At 37.7% G+C, this 12,620-nt stretch overlaps 1 protein-coding gene across 3 annotated transcripts; it reads right to left on the bottom strand.

Annotated features, from left to right (window-relative positions):
- Nucleotides 1–1,025: 1,025 nt before the first annotated feature.
- On the bottom strand, nt 1,026–11,298 carry LOC122660493 (probable glycosyltransferase At5g03795). Of its 3 annotated transcripts, none has more exons than XM_043855822.1 (6): nt 11,041–11,298; nt 10,636–10,917; nt 8,242–8,528; nt 4,663–4,895; nt 1,812–1,969; nt 1,026–1,482 (listed from the first exon to the last, which is right to left on the bottom strand). In XM_043855822.1, the coding sequence occupies exons 1-6, from the start codon at nt 11,212–11,214 to the stop codon at nt 1,381–1,383; spliced, it is 1,236 nt and encodes a 411-aa protein (XP_043711757.1). In that variant the 5' UTR covers nt 11,215–11,298; the 3' UTR covers nt 1,026–1,380. The 3 variants fall into 3 exon arrangements, with proteins under 3 accessions (XP_043711757.1, XP_043711758.1, XP_043711759.1); XM_043855823.1 differs by having other exon boundaries at nt 10,636–10,907; nt 11,046–11,298; XM_043855824.1 differs by having other exon boundaries at nt 11,046–11,221.
- Between the last annotated feature and the right edge of the window lie 1,322 nt (nt 11,299–12,620).

Here is a 12,620-nt window from a genome sequence, read left to right as displayed (position 1 = left end):
CTAAAAGCTTGCACTCTGTTAGTAGGGCATCGGACATGCTGTAGCAATTATCTTCTTTGGTGGTATGGGTGTGGTTATTATGAAATCCCATCTTTATTTTGAGCAACTTGGCAAAGGTAAACTCCGGCTGGGTATTTTGGTAAAATGAAAAATGCATTTTTGTATTCTGAATTATTAATCTCTCTCCTACTTGAATATGTCGGTCGTATATGGACGATACTTTTTTTAGGACACCAATTAGTGTGGTGTGCAGATTTTCTCCCACATAGGCGGCATGGGAAATCCTCCCCCAAAATCCCAATAAATAAGTTTACTCAACCTTACCTCCATGTTCAAGGCTCTTGGGGGTCATGAGCTGAGTGAAAAATCGAAGTGAAGAAGATGCGACTGGGATCTCCATTGCATTGATTGGGCCAACAAAATTTGTTGCCCTCCGTAACTATAGGGCTGTCGATAGGCAATTTTTTTAATATGAATGAGATCATTGTGTCATCATGTATTGCCTGCACAAATGTGGGAGCTAATGAAACCGCACGGAGGGAGATATGTCTGAATGAGATTTTTTATTTCACTGGGAGCTGAACAGTAAATTCAAGTGGTCCTGTGTCCGGAAGCAGAGACCACGTGACCTGTTAATGTTCAATTGCCCTTAACTGATACATGGATAAAATCACAATAATTTATGCTATTCCTCAAATATACTAATGAGAGATGTACTTTTTAAGAAATAAAGTTTATGATCAGAACCAAACTAGACAGTAACTATTTTTAGCAACAAAGTGTCTAAATGATGAAAATACATCCTTGGAATGCATTCTATGTCAATTTCGCATTCTCAGATGATAAAAATAGTTGTTTTCATTGCCTGAGAATGTGAAATCGACCTAGAATGCACACCTAACACAGCTTAAATCTTTATAAGACAAGCAGAGTTTGTTTCAATTTCACAGAAAATTTTTAAGGAAAGTCTGTTAAAGGATACAAATAAGCTAAACCACTAACAAAAAACCCTTACAACCTGTGAGTAACTAGACAAGGAAAACGGATCAGATGGATAGCACAAAGATTGGAATCTTTTACTGTCTCTAACAGTTAACATCAGGTGGACACTCCGCATCACGTAGATCTTCTGTTCATTTCAGTTCCCACGCATTATGTTCTTCCTCATTCTGATACTAATCCTGTGTGAACTTCCCATTTCACTGGCTTGGTGTTAGTTCTTCGATCAAAAATGCATGCTCTGAAATATTGAATGCAATAGTATTACACGCTTATGGATCTGCTGAGACCAAATTAGATAAAAGAATCTTCAGCGTCCAACTTCATGCGACAGATGTAGACACTCCCACGTTCGCACGAAATTAGCACGTCCTCTGGATTTCAATATTTGATAACATGGTGGCGCAACCAAAGCTCATACATGACCATATGAAATGCATCATATTTGATAGGTGGTGTATTCCACTGGAAGTGCTTCTGAACCTGGTAAACATGTCATAAAGAAATGCTGAATAAAACCAAATCAATGGATATCCTACAAAAAATATTTACTTTTCATTCCCACCCATAACGCCACCCCTAAATTTCTTTTTATTTTAAAGATTAACAACATATAGAAGGCTTTTTCCAATTCACTTTTTTGCTAGGTTCATCGTTAGAACACCCAATCAAAATTGCGATGATTTACCAAGTAAACTGGTTGGTCATCAGACAGCGAAGTTTGGAACTCTTCTTCCATCTCTACCCCAACAGAAAAACTAATCATCAAAGGAATAGTCATAATTTGATTTTTTTTCATTAAGATACTGTACCTTGACTAGGTTATTATGCAGTGCAATAAATTCTGCATCAGTAATGGCCTTGAGTATTTGCTTGAGCTGGTAGACATCTTGCTCTTTGACTATGACAGCAAACTTTTGCCAATCGAGGATCTCATTGAATGGCAAGTCATAGTAATTAGACAATATCACTGCAAGACAGCAGGAAATCAGTGTTATTGGCAACTACCTAAATTTGTCAATAGTACATGCTTAGTTGGTTCGAACAGAAGCATGCAAAGAGGGAGAGATCAAACCGAGGACACACAACAAAGAGCCAGTTCCATGCTACTGCAAATTTTTTCAACTTCACATGTTTCTTTTCTGGGGATGGGGGTATCTTTCTATTTGATATTTTTAAGCTGCAAGAACAATCCTTTCTCTCTTGGGAAGTTGGGTATATAAATAGGGGAAAAAGGAAACAAAATAGAAAATATGAAGAATGAGACTAAAACAACAATATTCACATGTCATAACCACATTACACATTTGAGTTCCAAAAGTTTCCCATGATTTATAACTGGAGATTTAGTTAAAACTATTTCACACTTCACTTTTTGACAGTGAATAAAACTATTTCTTGCCTTGAAACATGATCAGATTAGAATTAAAACTTCAATTATCTCAACTTACCATACTTGTACTTTTTTTCTTCTTTCATTTTTCTTCAATTTTTTTTTGTGCTCGTGATCCTTAAAACATGAATGTATTTTTCTGACAGACATATAGATGTACTTTTGATGCAACCATGGGTTCAAAAACCCTAGATTTGGGTCGCTATGGGCCCACACAAGTGTAAAATAGGCAAAAGTTGATAAATTAAGACAATTCTGTAAATAACTCCAAGTTTGCAAGTGGAAGTGGAGAACCATAAATAGGTAGACTTTTTAAAAGGAGATTGGTGATTTGACAGAGGAAGGGACAAGAGGGGAATTAGGAATTAATGAATAGGGGTAAACTAGGAATTAAAATTAATTAAAGGACATTAGTGAAATAGAGATAAAGAGGAGGGGAAATTTCTGTATTGAAGAAATAAAATTATTTGTGTCAAAAAGGGGGAAGACCAGAGGCTTGTCTTCAACCTCCAACCAATGCAGCTCACAAATAAAACTGCCTTGCATTGGTTCCGGTTCATCACATAGAGCTAATAAAACTGCCTTGCAGTGGTTCTGGTTTCGATTACCTTGTGGATTTACAATTAGAATTGTATTCACCAGACCTATCGACTCCAACCCATGGAAACCCCCAACAAATTAATATCAATCTGTAAACAACTTGGTGAAACCAGATCAGGCAGAAGACATGAGATCAGAACTAAGATTTGATATGGTTCTCACAACGGCAGAGTTTTAAGGGGCGAGATTTGACGGGATGAATTGTATTATCAAGAATCCCAAGTCAAATGGGTCATTAACCAGTGATTTCTAATAACCCTTCCCAACCCAGTGGCAGTGTATGTTAGCAGAAAAGAAAGAAAACAGAGATAATCCAATAACAACATAAGTGATAGGAGAAAAGGGATAATGGAGGAAGCAGGAATAAGAAAATAAAGAAGGAGAATAAAGAGCAATTAAGAAGAAAGGAAGAGAAGATTAAGGGAGAGATTAATCTGGAACAAAGGGGAGGAACTGAGAAGAGGAAGTTACAGAATTTGCTCACGCAGCTCTTGGCAGCAGCACTAATGAAACTTCCATTCCATAATGACATAATCAATTATGAGATTCGACGGTTATATGAAGACTCCAAAAGCTCCAAACAATCCTAAAACTGAAATAAAAACTCAAAACAAATAAGACTCTACCCCCTAAGTAATCTATTCAATGTAAAACATAACCAAATGATAGAATAAGATTACAAAACAAACCAAACTCGGTTGTATCAAGCCAACCACTCTAGAGCCACTGTATCAACTTTGTGCTCTGATTTATGGACATGAACACTGTTGTAGTGAGAAGTCATGGAGACCCCTGAAGTCCAGAAACAGAAGCCCAGCTGTAATTTAATAAATCATTATGACTGAAATTTCTGAATCAATGTCATAGATCATTTTTTTTAAAGTAAAACAAGACAACTTTGGGATGGTTTGATGGTTAGATTGTTAAAGAGTGCCTTCTGTGCTCTTGCCTCATCACATTAGATGTAACTATATTACATAGAGCAAAATACACAAGGGGGGGGGGGGGGGGAATGAAGACACGTGCAAGAGATCCACACGAAGTATCCAAAAGAGTTGTGCTATGTCTAAACAAGTGCCTGCCAAGAAACCTGTGAATGCAAAAGTAATCTACACAACAAGTGTCCTGCAAAGCATAGAGTTTCATCACACATGAAACTCTATGCATGACATGGATTACCAGATAGATGTTTCACATAGAAAACTTGTCATTTCCTCCACGTCCAGATTGTCTTCTAATGGCATATTTTTGGGGCTGGGGATCTAAGGAGAGTGATAAAGAAAGAGAGAAGTGCAATAAAGAAAACAACAGGGAAGGAGAGAAAATGCATTCCTAGAAAGAATGCTAGAGGTGACGTCGAGGTGCTGGTACGAGGAATTACATAATGAGGTTCACCAGCAGTTCTCATGGCCTTTGAAAGATAAAATAACCAACCCAGTAACCAAGAGAAAGCAGTAATTACAGAAATTCTCTCTTTTTCAATTTATTCTCAACAGCATATCATTCAGCCCACAGAGATAAAATAGCCAACCAAATATCTCAAGCAGTTATAGTGATTGATTTTCCTTTTTCAGCAGGAAGGCAAAGTGCAGCTGCACCTTTTTGTTGCAACCATTCCTTTTAACAATGGACCATTTCATATCAACAGCCATAAGGGGAAGAGTTCATACCAGGAACACATCCATAATGAATTGAGTCTGCTATGCGAGCACTATTGACTTGGGAACCACCAGGGCATATACAGAATTTAGTCCTATAAAACTTCTTCTGATAGATGAGATGTCCAGTAGCCCTATTTATTCGATTGTTCATGATATCGAGTTCTGTATCATTCTCCCATACACGTGCAAGTATAACTCTTATTTTAGAATTGCGGTGTCCTGCCCAGAAACCAAGAGTTGTCCTGCAATATACATTTGCTAGTAATTTCAGTGATGATTTTCTTGAGATCTTACTAATACAACATTTCTATTTTGTAAACCAATATATAGTACATTACAACCTCAGGAAATTGAGAAGCCAAACAACACAAGCAAGTGCATTAACTATTTACATGCAGGATAAACCACAAAACATGTCATAAATGTTCAAGATACAGAAGCACGAAATATATTGAGATGCAGCTCCAGAAAATATATCAATTTAATGAAGAAAAGAGCCCGATGAAACTCTAGAAAATATATCAATTTAATGAAGAAAAGAGCCTAAGCCATTAAAAAAAAACAGAAGAGTAAATTCTTGTTCTCATTTCATGTCACTCTCTAAGCTATGACCTGTTGATACACAAGTGCTTCATGTTGACACAGATACAGCTACCCCCTTCAATCTAGGAAAGGCAACATGGCCACACACACACACACACATAAGAACAAGCATTCCATTTTCTTGTTCAACAGGTGATAGAACCCTAACTAAATGTTGTCTACCTAGGGGACCTCTAAATGCTTTCGTAATACTTAATAGAAAAGGGAGTAGGTTTACTTCTGAGGCTTCTCTTCCCCATTGCTCAAACCATACATTTTTTCTTAAAGATTTAGGAGCAACAGTGGTGTGCAAAGGACAGAAAATGAAAAGGTTTTGAGTACAGATTTCTCTTCCCCCACCCCACCCCCCCCCCCCCCCCCTTTTTTCTTTTTGTAAGGGGGGGGGGGAGGATTTACCCAAAACCTTGAATTTGGATGACTTAACTTCCTCTATTTCCGCCCACATTCCAATCTCATTAAAAACCCCACCTCTTCCTCCCCACTGACGCAGGCGGAAGGTTCAAATCTGTAGTAGAGAGATTAGGGAGGTTAGGGATAGAAGACGGGGTTTCAAGATCAGATTATGATCATGGATGAAGATAGAAGAAGACACGGGGGGATGAGAGGGAGTATTGTGAGAGAGAGGAGAAGAGATGAGATTCAGAGGGGGGAGAGAAGAAGAGAAGACGTTGAGGAGAGGGGAAGGATAGAAGGTGATCAAACACACCTGCTGATTTCCAATGAAATCCAATATTCAATTCATTCTTCAAATCTTTTTTTCATTGTTGGATTACATGAGTATATAAAGAAAATAGAAATGACTCTTGGACTCAAACATTAATCACCTAAAAACCAACTCCAATAAAGCATTAAATTACCTAGAAACTAATACCAAGTAACACAAACTTTTAGACTCCTACATAGAAAACTTAAAAGACCCAACTTGAAAACTAAAAAGTTTAAATAAAGCACCTAGAAAAAATAAATCAACTCATTAACTAAGCCTAGGAAAATGAAAAGACACATTGGAAAATTAAAAGACACTTTAAGAAAATTAAACTCAGGTCTGGTGGCTCTTTGGAGTCTACTTCATGGGCCCCACCAACAATAATATCACAGGGACTAACCCTGGCCAGCTTAACCCACGGCCGGGCTTAATTGGGGCTGGTTCTTGGTCCTGCGGGTTGGTCTAGTTCTGACGTAGACCAAAATAGCATGAGGGATCTTCTTCAGGCTTGATACTGCATCACCCACATGGTTCAAGATTTCACGAAATATCACCGATATATCGGGATATTTCGGAAATCTCGACACTACCGAGACGAAATGGCAAGGCGAAATGGAAAAAGTTCATATTTCAGTGATATTTCAGCGATATTTCTTGTGTCTTGCACTCTTGTGAGTTGTGAACTTGTGACTTTGTGTATTGACTATTGAGTAATGAGTATTGACTATTGAGTATTGAACTATTGACTATTATGGAGTTTATGAGTTATGACTTATGACTTATGAGTTATTTTTGTTTTAATACTTTGTTTAAATTTCTTATATGCCTTTTAGTACCTAATCAATGTGTATTTAACTATTTATACATCAAGGTCGGCGACCGTATACTGTCAATCAAGGGTGCAAACCCAAAACACCACATTTAGTTCATTTTTTTTGCAATATGAAGGTTTAAATGCGTTTATTTAGCTTAAATAAGGGTGTATATGAAGTATTAGGCCTTGATATGGCCAAAAACCCACCGAGATGAAGTGCCGAAATATGGCAGAAAAAATACCATATTTCGGCGATATTTCAATATATTTCGGATATTTCGGCCATCTCGACCAGCCCGAGATACCGAGATATCGTGAGATTTTAAACTATGATCACCCACACCCACTAAAACACCGCCTCCCTCTCACCACTCACTTCTCATGTCCGCACGACTGCACATGTCTGACACGATGTTTGTGGAGAACTGGAGATGCAAGAAATACTTTGAGGAGGCAGGTCTTCAAATCCTTTGCTAATGAAGAAATCTAAATGAAGTTGACATGAGCTTGTAAACACAGAAGAATTAACGCGTAAAGAGGAGTTTATCAAAGGAGTCCAATATGTAGTGGGGCAATGGTTCTGTAATACTACTTTCTGGAAGATGTTTGAGAATTTTATAGACAACAGAAAGCTTGCAACAGAAAATATAGAGTGGATGTCGATTATGTATAATGGAAAGGTGGCTGACTGTCATGCCATGGTTAGTTAACTATCCACACAAGTATGAACTATTGAAAAGAAAATTGTCTCCCTTATTGAATCAAAAGATGTAGAAAAATATGATTACTTTATACACAAACATTAAAACACATCTAGAACAAGTGATTTTTCTGCATTATGCGCTCATCATACGTATATACTTTTGGCACATGTTGACAGAGTTGGCATTCTGAAGAATTCTAAGCGTAGAAGAAACTCAATGAAAAGGAAATCTGGCAGCTCAAATTTCCCTCTGAGAAGTGGGTAATGTTTGGCTTTAGTATATTCCAAAGTTATCAGCCAATGCACAGTTTTAGATTGACCATCTTATAGACAAGAGCAACATCACACTATAGTATGTAAAACAAATTTGGAGAAATGGAAGAATAATTCATTTTTACTGCCCATTTTCAAACGAGGGTTGAGTGATTTTTCCATTGTCAAAAAAGAGATGCATGGGATCGATAATTCTGTTGGAGTATAAAAGGGTTCAGTCCCAAAGGTCATTCACTTCTGAACAAGCTGCTAGATGGTACCAGTAGGCAGCTCAGCTAGAGGTTTGAGCAGAATACTTAAGCAGTTGAGACATCTACAACTACAGCATATTGGTTGGCTCTAAAATCAACATCTTTTGATGGTCATTAATCTGTAGAGTTGTCAAAAGATATCAGAGCAACATATTCTACATCCTTTATTCCTCTTTTATCACATATGAAAGATTGTTTATTATTAGTTCAGAGAAGAAATATTAGCAATACATGATACCTGTTTTCTATATCATTTCCTCCACGTGGAAGAGCAAATGGCTGTAGTACTTGAGGAAGAGCAACATCCTTGTGTGGGATGAATGCAACATCATAACTCGGAGAACAGACAACCCGAATTGAATTCTTCACTAGCAATGGGACTCCTTCAGTTGCCCTGACACCAACATCATGACAAGTGACAAAAAAGTGGTCGGCTCCCAGGGTCCTATTCCAATAGGGGTACTTGGATATTAAGCTCTCAACATAGTTTTGGACAATTATGGTCATGTTTTCATAGGATGTGCCCTGCATATGGTTAAAGTACCCATTAGATACCAAAAGAGCCGAAGGTGCAAAATAATATTTCGAAGAAAATTCTCACTCATAAATAAGTGACTCAAATTTCTCAAGTTCAGATCATCCTCCATTCATTATCGAGACCATGATCAAGTGTACAGCTATGTTAAGCCTACAAGTGGATCTGCTTATACACATGTTTATATGTAAATATGTATGCAACTATCAAAAGTCTTAATAGCAAATGCACTAGATTAGATGGTTTTTACTAGAATATAAGGCAAAATATACATAAAATGGAGCAGTACAAAAAGGTGGGGGGGGAGAATATCAAACCAATTTGCACCTTGGGCAGGGAAGATTGGGGATGATGAATACAAACAGAACCCATCAAATGTCCAAAATGTACCTGTATAACAACAATGCCTCCTGAAAAAAGGAAACCTAAGAAACTCTAATGTAGATAAATCACTTAAATGGGCTTATTTTATTGGAAATAAGCTTTGGGTTGGATTATGTATGTGTTGGGCCTTTGATCTGGATTAGTTAAGTGTCTTTATTTCTTTATAGTAATTGTGATTAAGTGTTTTAGTTGGGCTAGATTAGGATTCTATAAGTCCAGTCCTGTTTGAGTCATTTTCCTTCATTATTTTAGTTTCCTAGTCAATTTGTGTTACTTTATTATTTAAGGAATGGATTAAGCCTTTCCTTTTTAGTGTTTGAGTATGTTTTTGAGGCTTATATATAAGTTTGTAAGGGGCCCCAGCCTTGTACACGAATTTGATTAATGAGACTTTGACTGTTGCCTTTTGCTGCTGAGAAAGTATGTTGCTGTGAAACTCAGTGAGGAGTGAGAAGCTCTGGGATCAGAGAGATTCTGTTCTAGGCCTATTGGTGGGAAATCAAAGGTCATATCCTCTTCTATATTTCCTGTTTTCTTCGCTCAAGTAAGTGGAATTTCTTTACTGTTTTTGGCTGCAAGTTAATCCCTTCATCCAAAGGAATCTCTCCCTTAGATTGGGCTGCTACTTGGAGTTGTTAATCACCCTTCCAGTAGGATAGTTCGACCAAGGTTTGATCTCCATCCTACCTACCCCACTAAATTCACCCCGCTAAACAATATGCAGTACAATAAAAGCTACAATCAATTTCAAAGCCACTGCTATAAAACTCATGCCACAATTCTCAATAGGCCTTCCTTCAATCACCCACTTACCGATCCTCCGCTAAATAAGTTTCACAGGAAATTCACATTGATGAATTTTCTTGCATCTGTTCTCCAAGTGGCTCAGATTGAATAGGAATAACCTCTTGAAAGATTCAACAAAGGGATGCGATGAGCAATAAGGCAAATATATCAACATTTTTTGACGGAATAAATGAGATGTTTGGGATCATTAGCTAATATCTTTTGAGTGGGCTCCAGTTTGGGACTAAAAGATAATCTTTGATAAGATCCACAGAATTCTTGGGCCTGAAAATATAATCTCTCTCAAACAATTAATAACTTCCTCCAATGAATATATTCTACGGGTTATGCTCTTACTGATGTTAGATAATTGCAGTGGTACCCTCTCTCTCACTCTACACAAAGTCGTCAACTTAGAGCTCTTGTTTTAACAGCAATGTCGTGTAATGTGGCCAATTGAGAGGGTCTCTCTCTCATTTTTGTTAAACAATCGCTCTTGATTAAAAGTTATGTCGCATGAAGTGGTTGATCGAAGGGGTGGAAAAATGTTAATAGAAGTGAGATCTATCATCTATGATAAGGCGTGCATCATTATGTAATGAGCAAACATGGAGGGAGTTCAAACAAATTTCATAGTATGACGCTTCTCAACTTCATATTTTGGACTCATTAGTCTTGACTAGCACAACGTCTTTATTACCAGCTCACGTTGACCCATTCATCATATGTGCATCTACGTGTTACGAATTTGATTAAAGAACATAAAAGAAAGCTTTTGTTGGGGAAAGAAACGCAGTAAGTAGTACCGATTGATCTTTACTAAAACAATAAGAGTACACGACAATGCTGTGAATTGTGATCAAAAGCCTGATATTTCATCTCTTTACTAGTCAGCTAATAAATCGGGAAGAGGCCAGAAGATATTACCTTCCCCCTCATTTTGTGACAAGAAATTGGAATGAAGAAGAGATGCGCTGAATCCGGATCCTCCGTCCGAAAACGGCTCTCTCTGATATTCTGGAAGAAATAACCCTCGCTGGAGTACTTCCCAGTAAGCTTCCTGGGCGTCTGGTAATACGTATTCGGATCTCCGTCCGGATATATGAAAACCTTAAAATTCTTCTCCATCTCCGCGTAATTCAGCAGGAAAACCTCCGGATAGTGATAGATGTCAGAGAAATCGTCATTGACACCGACCTCTGAAACGACCTTCACACATCAAAAGCTATCTTAGAAAGACCGAAAGGAGTCCAGGAAACGGTAATTGAACAGGAATAAATGGAGGCAAAGGAAGAAGAGTTTTGGGGGAGGGGAGAGGAGGAGAGCGAGTACCTTACTTTTGAGGGTATCTGCAGAGAGATCTGAGCCATATCGAATCGGAGAACGAAGAGATTTGAGGGAGAAGAAAGTAAAAGATAATAGAGTAATGGCAGCAAGAGCAAGAAGCGATCTCTGCAAAGTGCATATGGTAAAGAAAGATGGAAGAGAAGTTGGCTTTCCCGCCATTCAGCCTTCGTTGTTGAACCGTTTCCTGACCTTTCGAAGAGCTCCGGCGAAACCAGCCACAATGGAAGTAGTACTGGTGTGTGGTGTCAGCTATGGGCCCCTTTTTTTTCCCAAGTGAGAAGTTTTTGGTTTTGTTATTTCGTTCCGTAAGGGTTTTTTTTTTTTTTTTTTTTTTTAATGGTTTTTCATAGGGGTCCTTTTGTTTTTTAATTGTCACCAGCCCACGCTCAATGGGCACGTCGCGTGGTGATTGAGAATTCACGTGGGTTTGGTGATATGGATCCTTGCCCTCCAATGAGCTATGTTCAGGATCCACATCCTCTACTGCCGAGCTGCCCGGCAGGACCGTACTGCCCAGACACGGTGCTGCGTGCAATGATCACATTACCCCCACTCGGACAAGGCATTTGGGCAGGGGTAAAGCGGACATTGCGCACAGCACCGTGTCTGGGCAGCACGGTCCTACCAGGCAGCTCGGCAGTAGAGGATCCAAATTGTAATGCTCAAGGTCATATTTTTTAATTTTTTTTTTCTTTTGTAAAGAGTTCAAGGTCATACTTGATACAAGAGCTAAGCTTTGCAAATCTTTTTCACTATTTCCTCTAAAGTCATTTTAAATCTGCCCCTAGCTCTTTTAGTTCTTTTAGTCTGAATCAAACCACTCCATTCTAGAGCATCCAAAGTATTCCATCGAAAATTTCATGTAAAGTGGTTTTCTCTTTGCCTATCATGTATCGGGGCGACCCTCTTGTAGCTTATCATGATTGGATCTTTACCCTATAATCACCATTATGACCATCGATGCCTTATATTAAAACCTTGGTTAAAAACTTGAGAATGGGTTAAAATTTGTAATTTGGTGGAACCTAAGGTCCCTTTACTCATGTTAAATTTTTTTATTATCCAAGTTTATAAGGGTGATGAAATGAAATTATACTGAATTTTAATAAAAAATTTAACATAACATATGGCCAATATAGATGATGCTTAAGATATAAAATAGTGAGAATTGTCACATTATTCTTGGACATGGCGAAAACACTATTCTTTGCATGGAAATCAACCTAGTAATAATAATCTTTTATTACCCATAAGATATTTTAAATAAAAAAAAATTAAAAAAAAAAAACTAACTTCGGTGCTTGAAGTATCAGAAAATAAACACCCTGGCATTTAAACTTTGGACTAAATTTCTCTCTACTCATTGAAAACGGTTCAGTGGTTCACCTCCCCTTACCCTTTCCCACCTTCTTTTGTCCCACAGTCGTTAAACTATTATCTTCAAACTCCCATTTTTTTATTTTAATTCTAGGGAAAATCTTTCTTTTATCTTTAAACTCCTAGTTTTTATTTTAAGGAAAATCATTTTTTTTAAGAAACCTCATGTCCTTTATCCTCATATATGA

The sequence above is a fragment of the Telopea speciosissima genome, chromosome 4 (assembly GCF_018873765.1).
Source record: "Telopea speciosissima isolate NSW1024214 ecotype Mountain lineage chromosome 4, Tspe_v1, whole genome shotgun sequence".
NCBI classification, from domain to species: Eukaryota; Viridiplantae; Streptophyta; class Magnoliopsida; order Proteales; family Proteaceae; genus Telopea; species Telopea speciosissima.
The sequence above is the reverse complement of the archived record's forward strand: the minus strand, read 5'-3'. Positions and strand labels throughout refer to the sequence as shown.